Below are 19,913 nucleotides of genomic sequence, written 5' to 3' on the forward strand. Positions count from 1 at the left end.
CAATAAACCAGTCTCTGGACTCATTCTCTCAACAGGGTGATGCCATTGAAGTTGACCGTCCTGCCACGGTACCTTGTATAGAGTCAAGCACTACGCTAGCACTCACGCTAGTGCAAGACCAAACAGATTCACAGGTTACTATGTTTACTAAGTGCACATATTTTCAAAACCAATTAATCATGTATGAAAACTTTTAAGATCAGTCTTTCTTTTCTGATCAGGCGGTACTTGGCAGCGTGCAAGTAAACCTGCCCTCACAGGCTTCCGGAGGACAATTTGTTCCTCCACTACCTTTGAACCCATCTCAGGGGACATTGGTAGTTTATACAGGTACAGCTGAAAGTGTGCAAACTATGAGTGAAGAAAGGCAAACACCGAGCAATACACATGCACGTGAGGCTAGTGAAACAGCTTTAAGTGTATGTGAGGTGAGTGCACACACTGACCCGGCTCTGTTTGAAGAACAAATGGCTAAGCTGAAAGCTGAATTAGCCCGGATGATAGCTGAAAATGAGAAATTGAAGGGTGCACAGTTGGTGACCCTAGAAAAGCAAGCTGATGAGAGGCCATCCAGTTCTTCCAAGGATGAGTTTAAAGAAGAAATTCATGAGTTAGCTGTCGAGATGAGATCAAACCATGCACTCTATATGGCCAAATTTGATGATATCAACAGTAAACTGGATCAACTCCTCAGGAACTCAAAATATTATGATCAAACCTCCAGAGAGGATCCCTCAACTAAGGGGGAGAATAGAGGAGACAAAGGTGATAAAGGGAATAGCTCGAATCAAAGCAACAAAGGCAATACTTCTGAATATGCTCCTGACAATTCTGAAAGGTCAAAAGGCAAAGAACCGTTACATCAATCTGATAATGTCTTCAACTCTGACAATTATAATGATTTTCCAAATGACATCGATGATGATGATGTCTTTGACTACTTATCGTCAAGCAAAAGAAGAAGGTAAATTTGATGAGAGTTATTTGTTTCAGGATGAAGAACCTGTTGATCCTGAACATGAAGAAAATGTCCAGAAATTTGAAGCTGAGAATGAAGCTAGGAAGCGTAAGCTTCGAGATATCTAAAAACTTCTAGAGGACAAGTTGTCAACTTAAGAGCAAATCAAGATCAAGAAGCAGAAAATTTATGATGCTGCTTGCAAGCAGAAAAATCTTGGTATTAAGAGAAAAGTCGGAAAAAGCTGGGACATTGCAAAGAGGATATTCAATGGACCTCAAAGGGAGCCTTTCAATGACAGAAAGTTTCTATCTCTCATCTATGATCTTCGAGAGGTAAACCCTGGTGAGGATGTCTTTATGCATACCTTTGCTTTGGAATTGGATTACTTGACTGTGGGAGTCAATAACTTGTTGGAAGAATGGGAGCTAATTGTCTATACACAGAGGAATGGTTCGTTCAGACTATCTGTCAAATTTCTTAAGTCATTCACTGTATCTGAGCTCTGGGTGCTTCGCAACAAGGTAAAGCGCTGCTCCAACCTGAACAAACTCTCTCGTGACAAACTGTTGGATTGTGATGTTTTCAACAGTCCACAGGTTGTCAAAAATCCATATTGTGTAAAGTTCGTTCACAAAGAGATCTTAAGCACTGTCTATCTAAATGACGAAGCTTTGCCAAAGTACCCTGCTAAGCAGCTTGTTCTTGCCTCCACTCTTCTTCGAACCAAGGGCTTCGCTTCTAAAGCCAAGTCAGATGCTGATGATGTGATCTTAGCTTACTGCACCCGAAAGAATATTTCTCAATACTTTCGGAGGATGAAAAATATTACAAAATCTCAACCATCAAACTTCCGTGAAGACCCTGTGGAAATGGAAGTGTTACATCAACTGGCTCTGGCAAGGGAATGTAAGAAGCGTGGTGAATCCACTACATCAGAAATGCCAACCAGAGAAGAACCGTCAACTCCTGTCCTTCACAGTTCTGATACTGAGGAAGGAGAAGTTGATCTTTAGATTTGATAAGGAACTTGAAATATATGTTTAGAAAGCACATCCTTGTGTAATCTAATGTACTATTTTGAATTCTGGTCAATGTTTAATTTAATACCAGAAACTGTTGCTATTTACAATTCATGTTTAATCCTTTGTCTTATTAGTTAGTTGAGCTATCCTCTCGATAATTTGCATGTTATGTTAACAAACAAATAGGGGGAGATTGAAAGGCAAATGTTTAGCCTATTTGTAATTAAAGAGGTATCAACTCAACTATGATAAGAGAGCTAAGTAAATAGCAAGTACTATTGAAGGAATCCGTACGAAGAACGTCAAATGATTTATTAAAATCATATGTCTGAAGAATTTCAGGATGCTGTTGCACACCACTGAAAGAAGTTCATTAATATGTTCAAGCCTCAGTGTACAAATAGTATTTTGTAGCACGTCTAGAAGTCCAGAAGGAATAAAGTTTTAATACTTTATTTATTCAGAAGATTCCATACTATTTGTACTTATGAAGAAGAACTACGAAGACGAAGACTCGACGAACAAGCCACTTCTCAAATGTTTAATTGATAAAGATATTTGATTCAGCTAGATACAGATGAACCAGATAGTCATTTGTGTGTCAGCTACTCAGATTAAATATTCTGCATCAACAATAGGTGGTCGTTCACACTCAAAATAATTATTCAATTATTCAATTAATTAATTCACATCTCAAAATAATTATATGGAATCTGCTGATGCTCTTCGCGAGTGGGCAGACTGGCGCTGGTTTGTTGATCCCAGACACCCCAATGTCATCCAGCAACTGAACCAGAGGCTCAGGGGCCCAAACCTGCTTTTGAGGAGGCGAGCAGTCGTGGAAAGTCGCAACAGGCTGGCCAGGTTTCTCGCGGAAGATGGTGCAGCAACCAAGACCAGGAGTTTATAGGGCTTTTGGAAGGGTTAATGAAATTTGGCACTTGGATATGGGTCTGGGTTTTGTTGCAGACTAGTTCGTGGTGATTGATGAGGACGACTATTTGGCGCAGCAGCAGGAGAAAGAATGGCAGATGGAGGAGGGAAATGGCAGCGACGAGGAAGAAGCAATGGACTTCCTTGGCATTGATTGAGCAGTTCCGCGCCCCTCCCCCCCCCCCCTCCCAGCTATAGACTTCATCTACTATTCTATCATCTCAGTTTATTTAAGTTTATATCTATGTTTATTTTAATTCCCAGACTGCTTCTTTTGTTATGTTTTGAATGTATGGATTTTAATAGGGTTTGGCCCTAGATTCTGGCTGGGGTGGTTTATCCCATGATTAATATATTTCTGCTTACAAAAAAACATCATTGGAATACACCACCTTACCGATACAGCAATTTTACATGATCATTATTTTATTATTTTAACTATCCAGATCGGAGATGCTTTTGTTTGACTGTTAGGCCAAACTAGCGATAACAAGGAGTATTGAAATGGGTTAAATCTCATATTGATTACTTAAGTGAAGGGCATATCTCACTTTATTGACTCGGCTTATCACGGACTCACATGCATTATTAGAGTCATGGATTATTACAAAGACGTTAGTTTGATCGGTTGACCTGACAGGAACCGTCTTAAATCTAACATATATTTCTAATTACAAAACGTGGCATCTACGTGGAGTCCAACTCAGTCGTTCCCCGATATATTACTATAATAAGAGTAATAGAAATGTTGTAATAATAGTAATGGAAACATAAGTTCGAATAAAAGGCAATTAAATTTTAAGTTTGATTTATTTCGCAAGAAAAGCGAAGACTGGGACCGAAAATAATTGAATTGAGTTGGTTTAAGAGATTAAAGTGAAGTGTGTCCAACTTCAGACCATGCCTGCTCAACTTTCAAATCCAAGAAAATCAGACAAAAAATACAGATAAGATAAAATGATACAAAAATATTATTTTAATTTGTGTTTTCGAAAAAATGGTTAGATAGGAAGAATAATTAAAGTGATTTTAGCGAGTAGTATAATTGGTTCAATGTTATATATACACACAAAGAAGTTACAGTTGTTTGTTGTCACGTAATATATGTCACGTTTTGGTTTCCGTCTGAACAATTGAAAAAGTTAACATTTCTGTAATAATCTGTTACTACAGTGATGTATGTGAGTCCCCGACAAGTCGAATCACTAAAATGAAATATGGCATTTACTTTAATGACCAATTTGAGATTTAGCACATATTAAAATTGCTCTAAACTTTAGTTATCCTTAATTTTTAACAAAAATTGTTCCCAGTTCTACGTTGATTTCCAAAATATTTTTCAAATGACATACTTTCAATCTATTACCAGGGAAAATAACAATTAAGATGATTTTTTTTATAATCAAACAACACAAGTAATATTTTAATAATGGAACTAAATTATTAAGGACAAATAAGGTTTTACGTAAAAATAAGAGTCTACTAAGTGTTTCACGAGTAAGCAATAATTTATGAATATTATTATGTCAAATAAGTTATATAAAAAAAATAAAAAAATCAAGTACTTCATTTTGTAATTTTATTTTCAACTTATTACACAGAATTATTAATTTTACAAATTTAAATATCTAATCAAAGAAGTCGTATATAAATTATATTGGATAATCAGACGAAAGAGATGAAGCTATAGGATCATAATATGCGACTCTATATGCATAAGTTTGTCTGTGAGGCTGAAAAGATTAGGGCTGCAGTTTGAAATGGGCCAGTTTGGGAAGCAGAAATAGCTTTTTCTTTTGGCTTCTGTTTTTATTGACCCGTTTGTGTAAAGAAGCAGAAGCACTTTTAAGAAGCTGAGAATGCTAGCTTCTCTTTCACAGCTTCTGCTTTTTTCCAAACACTTTATTAACTTATTTGCTTCTTAGTTCTCATACACTTCTTTACTTTAAGCAAAAAATAACTTTTGTTTGGCCAAACGACCCCATAATCTTCAAGTGTCATTTATGTTCAATTGTTTCCTTATCTCCACCTCATTTATTTTTTTGAAAAAGATTAGGGTTGTAGCTTGAAATATAATCTTCTAGCTCATTCATGTTTAATTGTTTCTTGGTATCCAACTCATTTATGTTTAATTCGTGCTCAAAGTTATGTTTAATTCGTCCTCAAAGAAAACTCCCTCAATCCTACCTAATAGTATACATGAGGATCACAATGCGGCACACATTTTAATACTCCTATAAAATACTCCCTCCATTCCAAAATCTTAAGTAGTCAAAATGACTATATTTTGACTAAAATTAATATATGTCATACAATTGGAAAAAAAATATATTATATCATTGAAAAGTACATTTTGCCTAATTTAAAATATAATTTTTTATTTCCTAATATAATGAATAAATATTTTTTAATATATAGTCAAAGGTTGGTCAATTTGACTTCTTGAAAACCGAAAGAGACATGTAAATTGAGACATAAGAAGTATAGTTCTATAACTTACTTTTAAAATATATTTTTTCGAATAAAAATTTAAAGATCAATTTTTATTTAGAAAAGGAAAATTTTAAATATAAGTTATAGAACCATATTTTATAGGAGTATTATAATACGTATCAAGCCGTGATAAAAACGTATAGAATTAAAGGGTAAGGGAGTACTCTAATAATGACAATTATAACTCGATAACTTCTGTAAATCACAAAAATTTCAAGTTCACAAAAAGGTTAGATGCAGTTTTTGGTGCACTAACTCGCTGGAACTAGCAGAGTTTACAGGACAGGGCATATACAATTTCAAAATCTACAACAATGCTAACAGTCCATCAATTCGTCATTTTTAGGCGAGCTGAATAATAATAGCTTTGAATCCTGTGACCCGGCTGCTATGTATTTGGCATCTTTGCCAAATTTCAAAGAAGTAATATTAGCTGCATTCAGAACCAATTAGGTTATTTTCAATGTAGGTATGCTGCCCTAGGTTATTCAACTTGTTCATGCATTGAGTTTAGGAGGCATACCTATGCCCGAATAATCAGAAAAGGTGGCAATAGTTCCGTACTTGGGCGCCGAGGCAATGTCGTAAACACTGCAAAAATCAACTACATGTGAGTTACAGATTTTTGGTGAGGAAAGCTAGTAAATACAACACTTTCTACATCTTCAGTATGTTTAGTCATGAACCAACTAACCTGATATGTGAACCACCACTGGCAAGATAAAGCCCACTATAATCAAAGTCGACTGCAAAAAATAAAGTTATAATAATAATAACAATAACAATAACAATAACAATAACAATAATAATAACAACAACAACAATAATAATAATAATAATAATAATAATATAAGGTCTTATATCCGTTTTATCACATATTTGTAACAAACTAAATATAACCATTTTCTACAAAAGGATTTTCTAGTGCATAATGGTTCCAAATAGAGATATATCTTATCCAGACAAACAGTTCAATCTCAGCAATCTGCACTTTCTGGATTTTGGTGATGATGCAGTAGTGCTGTTCAGAATTATCAAAATTGTCTAGTCTAAAGCGGAAAAATTCACAATCACCAAGCAACTATTATTGGAAAAAAAAATTATAGCTCAGACATGTGCAATATTAGCAACAGATAAAAAATTAATAATTTCAGCTTTTTTATTAAAACTTACTGGGACGTGTGCCTGTTTTCAAATCTGACGGGAATGTCATGAGAGTTCTTATAAAACGTAGGTCCCACAGCTTTACACCATCTTCAGCAGCAGTCTGACAAAATGTGAGAAAATTTCAGTTATCAACCCACAATTTATATTGTGCTCAATCTACTACATAAACACCTACCGCTAGATGGTAACCATTTTCCGAAAACGCAATTGAGCTCACTGGCGCAGCATGAGCATCAATTTTGAAAATATCATCCTGTTCTCATAGAAAATACTAAGAACACATGAACCAGAGAAAGAGAAACAAAATAGGGACAACATATTGCCATATACTATATTATATTGGAGGATGTTTAAGGCTTCCTGTTTATTGATTATGCTCTGTTAGACTGAGCTTTTAGCTTATTTGTGGGCAGAGTTAGGAAGTTCCTTTTTTTTTCCTGCCTAGGCTATGTCCTCGTATGGTGTTTGCTTTCTTGTTTGACTAATAAATTTATTTGCTCAGAATAAAACAAAAAGACAGAAAAAGACAAAATTAATAGGGAAAATACGAGGAAGATCTTGTATAGCATTATACTTGTTTTGATACATCCCAGAATCTAACAAAACGTGAGGTGCCGGTCCCAATTACATGACCATCAGGATGAAAAGCTGCAGTTGTAAATCTCTCAGATCCCTTGGCACAAGCAACCTGCAACAAGCCATAAAGGTTTAATTTAGCATGTGAAGAAGTAACAATTGTGCACAGGGGCAGTATTTTTGTGTGAATTAGGAATAGAGAGAAACCATACAATCCTAAAATCATGAGAGATGTCATATAAATTCCAAGTACAGTCGAGCGAAGCTGTTATTAAGTACGTCTGGATTGGATGGATCATGACAGCTTGCACCTATTAATGTTTAAATAAATTTGGTCATTTGGTAATCAAAATAATTCCCAATATGCACAAATGTAAAATTACGTTTAAGTGCACAGATAATCGTATGATGGGAACCAGACTGGAGAGGAGATTACAAAGAAAAACAAGTAATTTCACATAGCAATCCGTTGTATCATATTATAGTGACCATATTCCTGATGAACAAATTACAAGAGCAATTATTTAATCCTCATAAGGTCGGACTAAAGTTAGCTGCATTCTGCTGAAAATAGCAATAAATTTGGAAAGCCTGTTGCTAAGAAAAAGGTAGAACCATAGATACTATCCGAAATAGTGATTAAATTGACTATCTTATCCCTATTAAAGTCAGCCCAAATTTGGCAGCATGAAGATTAGCTTTTCAATTTACTACTTTATACAGTTTAGTACTCAAGTGCATGAGTTTGGAATTAAGCAACTGTTGAGGACTTTATACTTCTTGACATACAAAACTGAAAGGACGATATTATAATCTCATTCGGTGTCTAAAAATAAATCGATAACCAAGTATAGTAGTACAACTTCACCTCATCAGTGTGATGATCTAAAATGTGCTTGTACTTGTAGCTCCCGCCTTCTGACCGTTGCCACACACGAACAGTCTGCAAAAGTATTACAAGATTATCATGTAAATCAATACAAATGCTGCTCATATTGTGTGGAAGATGTGCAGCACCCTGTGCAGCAATAGGACCAGTCTGGGTGACAAATTGATAGGAAATGCTATTTGAGCAATCCCGTCGATGGCTATAATACTTGTTAAACTATATTAAGTGCCAGATTCGCATTGTTTTTCCCAATACAGCACGGGGAAGTCTTGTGCAAGAAAGCTAGTAAGCATGTTGAAGAAAATTATAATAAAAAATGAAGGTCATAAAATATTATTATTAGAATTTACTGAGATTTAAAGTTATATTATCTAATATATGATTATTATAATAACTTTTCTCGCAACTTTAGGTAAGATGCTTTATCGAAAAAGGTAGTACTGCCCAGGAATACAAGGCAAGCCATCCTACTTTTACACTGTTTTTGGCTTGATAAGATGAGAAAGCTGGTTTTAGGAACCTAGAAGACAATGCCAAAGGCAACTAAAACATGAAGTTATACAAAACTCAATATTTCTAAAAGAGATAAAGGAAAACAAGGCAAAACGTTATCTCAAGTGAATGGACGAAATGACATCAAAATATAAACGAAATCCCAAACACATATCTCAGGCGCAATAGAAGCAGGCTTACACTATCAGCCGATCCGGTAATTACAAGTTCACCTTCCTTCACAAATTTAATACTTGTGACCTGACAGAGATACTGAACATTAGTACAACAATATAATCTAGTGCTTGTAGATAAAAGTAATCAAAGATCTAGTATAACAAAAAGACCTGCTTAGTGTGACCTTCCAGTGCTGATATAACATTTCCAGACACTTGATCATAGACGATAGCATTAGCATCAGCACCACCAGTAGCAATGATATCCTGATATGATATCAAATAAAATGATTGAGCTTTAAATTACCTGGTAATGTCTGATTCGAGTACAAAAATATACATTATTCCAACAATGAACTATGCCAAAGATACGTTACTGTCACGAACTAGAAGTTCCTGAACGAGTTTTCTGAATGTTTTTGTAGTTTTCTATAGGTTTAAGTGTAAGAACAGCACATATATTGAAGATAACATGATGTCAAACGATACACCGACAACAATAAATGCAAAGAATTATACAACATCGGGTATATATATACCTGTAAAGGCTGTAATAAACCCTAAAAACTAAGGCCCAAAACAAACGGGTTGTTATATATATACCTGTGAAGGCTGTAATAAACCCTATAAACTAAGGCCCAAAACAAACGGGTTGTCATAGAACCCAATAATAATACAAGTCCATCAATATATAAAAACATTCAATCATATAATAATAAATAACAGGACAGATACTTATCATAACAGGTACATTCAAATTAACAGTGAGAAACAATATAGATTAGGCCAGAGCTGTAGAGAGAACACAGAAAACTAGAGAGTAACTCAGAGAGGTAGAGAAAAGTTGAGAGAGATAGGCTGACTTGCACAGGGGAGTTGGTTGTAGAGAGTGAAAATGACTAACAAACTAGAGAGAGAAATATTGGTGGAAAATATTACATTTCCTTCATATTCAAAACATAATCTCAGAGTACAACAAGTATTTATAGACCATGAACTCTATAAATAACTCCAGAATAGAAGATGACACTATTAACCTTACTAATACTGTTACCCCCTACTACTATAGACTACTACCAAGCTGATTCCCAACATTTATGAATGTGAGAGATGTATTCAACAAGTCCCCTTTGCAGTAAGTATAGATACTCTGAGGTAAATTCAAGAAAGTATGGGAAAACATATTCAAGAAGGCAGAAGAAGGTTCCAGGAAATAAGTAAAATGTTCCAGAAAATACTAAGTTCATGATAAATTAATGAAGAAGTCCTAAAGCCTAAGTCTATTAGTCAAACAAGTCTCTTAGAAGTCTGATGGTCCTTTGAATTGAATACATTAAATGTTATTCAGCTAGAAAGTTCCAAAGGGAGCTATATATTCTTGTACTCAGTTTGTTTGAGGCAGATTGGAATGAATTGAGTTTTATTACTCTTCTTAGGTGTGAGACCTGAGTTCTATTACTTTCTTGGGTGTGAGACCTAAGTAATCTAGGTGTGAGGCCTATTTGTTCTCCCTTTCTTTCATAAAATCAGTTCATCTTTACTCTCTATTCTAGTATTAAGTTTATAAGCTGTTCTGTATAAAGTTCTAAGCGCTGAGTGTAAAGATCCTGCATCAGACTTGGTATCAGAGCGAGGTTGCGCTATGACGACACGCACGGGACGTTCATTCCGAGGCCGACTTACAGATGCGGAACGAGATCAGGTGCTGATTCAAATGATAGAAGGTCTTAATATTTTAAATCAGCGGATTGAAAACATTGATGCCAGAGTTAAGCAGATTGAAACAAGGACAAATTCATATGTGGAAACACCTGAAGGAGAGTCCTCTGGTGCAAACAATGGCGCAGACAAAGACGGCAACGAGCAACCAAACGAAGAAGAAAATGCAAGGCGGGAACCGCTGAATAATGGACTCCCTTGGATGCAGCAGCCTCACATGTTTAATGTTTCTGGAAACTTCAACAGGGGCCCATATGCACCTTATGATACAGCTGGGGATATCACAAAGAAGGTGAGAATTGATGTACCAGACTTTGATGGAAGATTTAATGCAACCAACTTTGTCGATTGGATCTCTGCAATTGAAGAATACTTTGAATGGTATGACATGACTGATGAGCGACGTGTAAGGTTTGCCAAAATGAAGCTGGTCAATCTTGCTAAGGTCTGGTGGAATGGCGTTGAAGCAGACATGCGGAGATCAGGGCTCCCTCCAATAGCAACCTGGCAGGAGATGAAAGTGAGGCTACGGGAAAAGTACATGCCACAAAATTACGAAGATAGGCTCTGTGAACAACTTGTAAATTTGAAGCAGGGAACGATGACGGTAGCAGAGTACATGCAAAAGTTTGATGAGTTAAAAACAAGAAGTCAGATTGTTGAAGATCCGCGCCATAGCTTGGCAAGATTCAAATCTGGTCTCAGATTTGAAATCAGAAAAGAAATGTTGAGATATACTCCTTATAGTGTGGAAAATGCTTTTCAGATTGCACTTGATTTGGAGGAATATATGAATATGACAACTCTTAAAAGATCTGCTCAGATGAAAGAGCCGGTAGCAAGAAAGTTTAATGTCACCAGCCCTGTATCGAAGCAACAGTTTTCCGCAAATAAGAAAGGAGGGAGAGGAAAGGGTGCAGACAATAGTGATCGTTGTTTTAGATGTGAAGGCAAGGGACATAAGGCTTATCAATGTCCCACCAGGAACAATCTGCATATAGGTGTTTCAGAAAAAGAGTCAAAAGAAAACGAAGTGCCTGAAAACGAAGATGGTGAAGAAACTCCCCAATTCAATGCTGATGACTTGGCTGATTCAGACGAGGAAAACCCTTTGAATATGGTTGTTCGACGCATACTTGCTGCTCCAAAGGTTAAGGAGGCGGATTGGAGAAGAACAACAATATTTCAAACACTAGTAACTTGTAAAAATGAGTTACTTAAGCTGGTGATTGATAGCGGAAGCTGCATGAATGTAATTTCAGCCTCGGCAGTGGAACGACTAAAACTTCCTACGGAGCCACATCCTCAGCCCTATCATGTTGCTTGGATCGATAATACGTCCATTCCGGTAAGTAAAAGCTGCCTGGTTCCAATAATGTGTGGTCGTTACAAAGATTCTATTCATTGTGATGTTGTACCCATGAACGTGACGCACATTTTACTTGGACGACCATGGTTATTTGATTATGATGTCTATCATTGTGGCAAGGAGAATACCTTTCATTTCTTCTGGGAAGGTAATAAGATTACACTTTATCCTAAAAGTTCCGAAGAACTGAAGAAGATGAAGAAAATCAGGCCAAAAACTTCAGAATCTAAAACAGATCAGAATTTACTTGACTCAACTTCTGCAGTAACTACATCAGATCAGCCATTTAAAAGGAAGAAAAGGGTCCTTCAATTGCTAACAAAGAAGAAGTTCTTGCGCGAAAGCAATGAAACTGGAGTTATTTATGGAATGGTGATCAAGCAGATAAGCCAGAATAAAGACTCGACAGCCAAGGAATTACCAGGTGAGATTAAAACATTGTTGCAAGACTTTTCAGATATTGCTGCTCCTGATGAACTACCTGATGCTTTACCTCCGATGCGCAATATACAACATGCAATTGATCTGGTCCCGGGAGCACAACTTCCAAATCTTCCAACCTACCGAATGAATCCCTCAGAACATGCTGAACTCAAGAAGCAGGTGGAAGCTCTCTTGTCAAAAGGATTCATTCGAGAGAGCCTAAGTCCATGTGCAGTCCCAGCTCTTTTAACACCAAAAAAGGATGGAAGTTGGCGCATGAGTATAGATAGCCGTGCAATTAACAAAATTACTGTTAAGTATCGCTTCCCAATACCACGGCTCGAAGATTTGCTTGATGTGATGGCAGGTGCTACTATCTTTACAAAGGTGGATCTAAGGAGTGGCTACCATCAAATCCGAATTCGGCCCGGAGATGAATGGAAGACTGCATTTAAAACCAAAGATGGGCTTTATGAATGGTTGGTCTTGCCCTTTGGCTTATGCAATGCTCCTAGCACATTTATGAGGATAATGACCCAAATATTTCAGCCTTTCATCGGAAAATTTCTGGTTGTGTATTTTGATGATATTTTAATATATAGCAAGACCAAGGAGGAGCACCTCTCTCACCTAAGACGTGTTCTACGAGTCCTACGGCAAGAAAAACTCTACATCAACATGAAAAGTGTTCTTTTATGACAAGCAACGTTGTATTTTTGGGATTTGTTGTTTCTTCTTAAGGCGTGGCAAGAGATCCAGAGAAAGTGGCAGCCATTATCAATTGGCCAGTACCACAATCATTACATGAGGCAAGGAGTTTTCATGGACTAGCAACCTTTTACCGGCTTTTTATTAAAAATTTCAGCACTATAATGGCTCCAATTACAGATTGCATGAAGAAAGGGCAATTTAAGTGGACATTGGCAGCTTCCAACGCTTTTGTGAAGATTAAGGAGTGCATGACTCAAGCCCCGGTTCTAAGGCTGCCAGATTTTACAAAGGTGTTCGAAGTTGCATGTGATGCTTCACATGTTGGAATTGGAGGAGTACTCAGCCAAGAAGGACATCCAGTAGCATTTTTCAGTGAAAAGCTTAGTGAAGCTAAGCTGAAATATACTACCTACGAGAAAGAATTTTATGCATTAGTGCAAGCACTAAGATATTGGTGTCACTATCTTATTCACAAAGAGTTTGTGCTATATTCTGATCATGAAGCTCTTAAACACCTTAATAGTCAAAAGAAGCTTAACCAGAAGCATGGCAAGTGGGTTGAGTTCTTGCAAGAATATGCCTTTGTTATAAAACATAAAGCTGGGGTGGAGAACAAGGCGGCTGATGCTCTTAGCCGAGTAATTTATGTTATGAATACGTTATCTGTCAAGGTAGTAGGCTTCGAAAGGCTTAAGGAGGAATATCCATCATGTAAAGATTTTCAGGATGTCTATTCCAGCATGACTACCGGACAACAACACTCTGTTTTTTCTTTACGAGATGGTTATTTATTCAAAGGGCATCGTCTTTGTCTACCATCTACTTCAGTTCGTGAACAAATTATTCAGGAATTACATGGTCGTCATTTCGGAAGGGACAAAACAGTAGCAATGGTTGAAGAGAGATTCGTTTGGCCACGTTTAAAGCATGATGTAGCTGTTGTTGTTTCTCAGTGTCGTATATGTCAAATGGCCAAAGGAACAAAGAATGTTTCAGGATTATATATGCCACTTCCGACTCCTCACGAACCTTAGCAAGACTTAAGCATGGATTTCATACTTGGCTTACCAAAAACTGCTCGAGAACATGACTCAATCTACGTGGTTGTTGACCGATTCTCAAAGATGGCGCATTTCATTCCATGTTCGAAGACGTTAGATGCAGTCCACATTGCAAAGTTATTTTTCAAGGAGATTGTTTGGCTACACGGGTTGCCAAAGACTATAGTGTCAGATCGAGATACGAAGTTTACAAGCTATTTTTGGCGAACATTGTGGAGGTTGATGAATACACAATTAAAATTTTCTTCTGCCCATCACCCTCAAACCGACAGGCAGACAGAAGTTGTTAATAGGAGTTTGGGGAATCTACTGCGTTGCTTGGTTGAAGATAAACTCACAACTTAAGACCAGATTTTAGCAATGGCTGAGTTCGAGTACAACAGTTCTGTCAACCGAACTACAGGCCTGCAGTCCTTTTGAGATTGTGCTAGGTATGCAGCCTAAGAAACCAATTGATCTGGCCCCTTTACCTATATCTGGCCGTCACAGTGCAGATGCAGAAGCTTTTGCTGAACATATTCAGCAAATTCATGCTGATGTTCGTCACAAAATATCGGCCAATAATGCTAAATACAAAGCTCAGGCAGATTTGTATCGTAAAACCACTGAATATGAGGTTGGAGATCAGGTTATGGTACGCATTCGGCCTGAACGCTTTCCCAATGGCAAATACAAAAAGTTGCAATACAAAAGGGTGGGACCATATACAATCAGCCATAAAATTAATTCTGACGCTTACGTTATAGATCTTCCGGCTGACATGGGAATTAGCAACATCTTTAATGTTGAAGACTTAACTATTTATCACGGACATAGTGACTCTACAAAATCTATTCCTCCACTTCGCCTACCTCCTGCTTCAAATGTCCGTGACGAGATTGACGATATAGTGGATACAACTATTGTTCCTACTCGGAATAGCGGTTATCAGAAATATTTGGTTAAATGGAAGGATAAACCTTGGTCGGACTGTACATGGATCTCTGATGAGGAATTTCAACGTTTGGATCCTGATCTCATAACAAGTATCACTCCTTCAACTCGTCGGAGCCGAGTTTTTCCAAGCCGGGGAGAAATGATGTAAATTCAAGAAAGTATGGGAAAACATATTCAAGAAGGCGGAAGAAGGTTCCAGGAAATAAGTAAAATGTTCCTGAAAATACTAAGTTCATGATTAATTAATGAAGAAGTCCTAAAGCCTAAGTCTATTAGTCAAACAAGTCTCTTAGAAGTCTGATGGTCCTTTGAATTGAATACATTAAATGTTATTCAGCTAGAAAGTTCCAAAGGGAGCTATATATTCTTGTACTCAGTTTGTTTGAGGCAGATTGGAATGGATTGAGTTTTATTACTCTTCTTAGGTGTGAGACCGGAGTTCTATTACTTTCTTGGGTGTGAGACCTAAGTAATCTAGGTGTGAGGCCTAGTTTGTTCTCCCTTTCTTTCATAAAATCAGTTCATCTTTACTCTCTATTCTAGTATTAAGTTTATAAGTTGTTCTGTATAAAGTTCTAAGCGCTGAGTGTAAAGATCCTGCATCATACTCTGGTTTGAATCAGATTTAAAAGCAAGTACAAAATAAATAAATAAATCATCAAAAACATATATGTTTTGAGTAGTAATAAAATTTTGTGATTCTGTGTTCAAGCCACTACTTGCTATAATTTATGAATGTTATATATTACATTTAGTGCATACAGGGGGTGGCACTTACAGATTTATCACCAACACAACCATTTACACAGGGAAGATGAAAATATTAGACAAAATCAAAGATTTAAAAACAGGTATTAATTTGTTGGGGGAAGACAGTAAAGTGCTATTAAAAAATACAGATAACAAAAAATATGCAAATCATGATCTTGATTATATAACTAAATGTGTTGATCATATGTTTTTTTAATAAAATTCAAATTTGATTAACTACTTAATTTCAAAAATTCAAACTCCCTATAAAGTTAAAAATATATGGCATATGATTTAATTAGTTGTAATACATTATAATTATATAGTTGGAACAAATTTTCAAGCGGTCTTAAAACTGGCACTACATATAAATCATATTACAAAAACCAAACCACTGCTCATCATCGGTCATAGTCACATTTAGTTTTTGGTATACATTTCACTTTATTAATAATCTAATCTATCAATCTATCAAACTATTTAATACTTGACGTACAAAGAAAGATTAAGAAAAAAGGAAATATATAATTAGGGCTGAGCAAACGGTCGGTTCGGTCGAAAACCGAACCGAACCGAAATAACCGAAAACCGAACTTTCATATAATTTGAAACCGAACCGAACCGTACTTGTGTTTCAAACCGAACCGAATTACTTCGGTTTTTTCGGTTCGGTTCGGTTAAAACCGAACTTCATATATAAAAAAATTTCAGCACAAATAAAAAGAATACATAAAATAAAGATACAATTAAAGTGGTTAACACACCCATCAAAATATTATACATAAGCTTCCAGTCTTCCAGAATAGCCATACACATCAGTACCTGAACTATTAGATTATTAATCGAACTGAAGTATTCAAATACCTGAACTAGTGAACTGATGAATAGAAAGTGAAGCAGAGAAGCTTGAATCGGCATCGGAATTCGGAAATGAAGCAGGGGAGCTTGAATCTGATGTGAATGTGGAGATGAGATTGAGGGGTGGAGGTCGGGAGGCGCAAGGATGGGAACTGCTGATTAGGGTTAGAGTTCAGTAGCTCACATTAACTTAAGATATCAATTTTAAGTAATAATATTATTATATATTATTATAATTATATATATAAATAATTTTAAAAAAATCAAATATATATATATATATATATATAAAACTTCGGTTATTCCGGTTAAACCGAAATTTGGTTTTCAGAAACCGAACCGAACCGAACTTTTTGTTCAGTTAAAACCGAAAACCGAACTAACCAGAATTTTCAAAAATTTCAAACCAAACAGAACCGAATTTGGACGGTTTGGTTCGGTTATTTCGGTTCGGTTCGGTTTTGCTCAGCCCTATATATAATTGTCAGGAATCACCTATTACTATTACTATCAAATACAAGTGATGCGAAACAAGGAATAATCAAATTGATTTGTATATATATTACATTATTAATTAGATCTAAAAGTAATTATAATTGATTGGGTAGTTTAGTTATATGAAGTATATTTATTAGGAAGATTCTAGATTACTCTATTAAATTTAGTGAATGACTTGTTTACTTCAATTAGTAGATATTTATAAGGATTTAGTTAGGAAATTACTTGCCTCACAGGTAATTAATTATCTTTATAAACTTTGTAATCTCTCATATTGGGATAGAGCTGAAAATATGAAACGAAAACTGCGGATTTGTGTGTCTTTGCTGATTCTCTGCGGAGATAGGCCTTATCCCCCTGTTTTACCCCTTTCCTAACCCCTGTCCTACATGAACAAGTCAGTATAGTAGTATGGATAATAGCGTTATCACTTATCAGTAGTAAAGGGAGTCGAGGGGCAACACAGTCTTTAAATCTTGGTATAAATAGCTACATTTTCTTTTATGATTTGGATGTATGGAAATGGAATGTTATCCACCACTCTTTCTCTATCTAGTTCTCTAACTAACTCTCTTTCTAAATTTCTATCTTTTCTATCTAATCTCTGTCTTCTCTCTACATTTATGCTCTTATCTCTCTATTTCTGCATCTGTTCAGCTATATCTCTCTGCTGTTGTGTTGTTTCTATCCTACTCTGCTTGAATTATGCAGAAAAGTACAATAGCAACTAGTGTACTCACTCGGGATTCATCAGATCCTGACATACATATCAAAAGTTGTAAGATTTTGCTTTAGTTTCGATATATAATGCCTCATACCTTGGAAATGTCAATATCCAAAGATAATATGCCTGGCATGTCAGTCTTGTGAAGATGATGAGTGCCGCTCAACATACAGTTTTGTAGAGCATCAGCAGAGGCCAGGGATGTAGGGATCTAATAATAAAGCCACGTTTAGTAAGAAAGTAAAGAAAAAAAAATGCAAGAATGCATTCAACAACAGTATATACGAGAAAATGTTTTTTGACATAAACATGTTTTTTGTATTTATGGAAAAGGAAAAGTAAGTAAGACACGGTAAAGAGATTACATACAAAAACACTTCTCTTGTATTTATGGAAAAGTAGGCCATGGAAAGGAGTTAAGGAGATCATAAGGAATACCTCTCTTGAATTTCTCCTGAATCGTCGTAAGCGTGCAGAAGATTCTCTAATAGCTTCAACCATATCATCTAGCATTCTTTGGCAATCAATTTCCTCGACAGCTTGAAGGAATAAAACATAAAGTACTTATGAATCTTTACAGTAAATCTATAATATATATGGAGTAAAGGCAATTTTATACAAATAAGAAGCGTGAACAGAATATACACGTACTTTTAGAGTTACTTGAAGAACTCATATCAACTGTCTCTGCATCTGGTATCTACAAAAGCAAGAAAAAAGGTTTAGGGATTAAAAATTTAGAACATGCATTAAAACGAGGCTAACTAAGTTGGAATGGAAATGTTCATAAATCCATGAAGATATTACATGCAATGCAGATTTTTCTTAGAAGATAGTGGATAGACTTCTTATTTTTTGAATAATTGGATTCTAAAATGTATAAAATCCCCCAGAGTGCTAATGCTAAATACATAATACACAAGAAAGCACAATTGTGAAAGTTTTGTGAGAAATTAAGATACATGAATGAAACCAATAGCCCATTCTTATACTAGTTCTATTGACTCCTCGAACTTGAAGAATTTGAATCTTTACAATGGAAGACAGATATTAACCATATACGAAATAAATTCATTAGACGTTATGCAAGGCAACATTTGAACCTGAAAAACTATGTGATATAAATGAGATAAAGAAATTTATTAAGAAGACCGATTCGGGTGTAAACAAACCTTGGGTGTTCTGACAAGAACAATGTCGTCCATGCTTAACGGCTCCCCGGTAATGGGACATTTTCCGGAATCCTGTTAAGAAATTAAAAATGATAGGGGTAAACAATACAAAGACTAATCTGAATGATTTCAAAGCATGTGACTTTTATCAATTATAAAAGAGATTACAACTTTATAAGAACTGATTATGTATGAGTATAAAACCCTAGAAGTAGAAAAAGATATTGAAAAAGCACGACTCACAAGGATGAATTTCTCAATTAATAGCTTGTCGAATATGTATCCAGAAGTCTTTGAAATAACAGGACACTCGGTAGACTTTTTGGAAACTGCAGCAAAAAATAATTCAACAGAAAACAAACAGGTATCATATTGATTAGTCGTATATGTGTGTGCGGAGGTAGAGAGAGAGAGATGGAGATGGGGAGGGAGGGAGGGAGGGAGAGATGGAGATGGGGAGAGAGGGAGGTAGAGAGAGATGGAGAGGAAGGGAGAGAGAGAGACAGGGATGAGGATTACATGAACAAATCATCTTCCTCCAGCGAAACAAATCGATAACTGAATATCGACAACTTAAAGTTTTATACTTGGTTTCCATCAATTATATCTTTTATATTTATTTATAACTAGCGAAAAAAGCCGCGCTTCGCGGCGGCGTTATGAATTTTTTTATAAATTTAGACAAAAAATTGTTTGAGCTACTTTTCCGTCAAATATAATACTAATAAAAAAATATTATTATTTAGGCAAAAATTAATTTGGGCCGCCCTCCCCTTAAACACAATACTAATAAATAATCTTTTTTATAAATTTTGATACGAAATAATATTATAATTCCATAAAAGTTATTTTCAGTCGTGTTCCCGTTAAACATATCTTCAATATATTTTATCGAAAATAAGAATCGTATATATTACTTTACATATCTTAAATATAAATTGTATTTTATCTATTATTGTTAGTTTGAAAAAATATAATCTTAT

At 35.7% G+C, this 19,913-nt stretch overlaps 1 protein-coding gene across 2 annotated transcripts; it reads right to left on the reverse strand.

Annotated features, from left to right (window-relative positions):
* Window positions 1-5,575: 5,575 nt before the first annotated feature.
* On the reverse strand, window positions 5,576-19,507 carry LOC108192240 (pre-mRNA-processing factor 19). Of its 2 annotated transcripts, XM_017372311.2 has the most exons (16): window positions 19,450-19,507; window positions 19,174-19,259; window positions 18,931-19,002; window positions 18,410-18,458; window positions 18,197-18,297; window positions 17,853-17,969; window positions 8,881-8,976; window positions 8,735-8,794; window positions 8,021-8,095; window positions 7,365-7,463; window positions 7,151-7,264; window positions 6,752-6,829; window positions 6,583-6,676; window positions 6,104-6,155; window positions 5,933-6,000; window positions 5,576-5,842 (listed from the first exon to the last, which is right to left on the reverse strand). In XM_017372311.2, exons 1-16 carry the CDS (start codon window positions 19,460-19,462, stop codon window positions 5,727-5,729), a joined length of 1,290 nt encoding a protein of 429 aa, XP_017227800.1. In that variant the 5' UTR covers window positions 19,463-19,507; the 3' UTR covers window positions 5,576-5,726. The 2 variants fall into 2 exon arrangements, with proteins under 2 accessions (XP_017227800.1, XP_063937766.1); XM_064081696.1 differs by lacking the exon at window positions 7,365-7,463.
* Between the last annotated feature and the right edge of the window lie 406 nt (window positions 19,508-19,913).

The sequence above is a fragment of the Daucus carota genome, chromosome 7 (assembly GCF_001625215.2).
Source record: "Daucus carota subsp. sativus chromosome 7, DH1 v3.0, whole genome shotgun sequence".
Taxonomy (NCBI): domain Eukaryota; kingdom Viridiplantae; phylum Streptophyta; class Magnoliopsida; order Apiales; family Apiaceae; genus Daucus; species Daucus carota.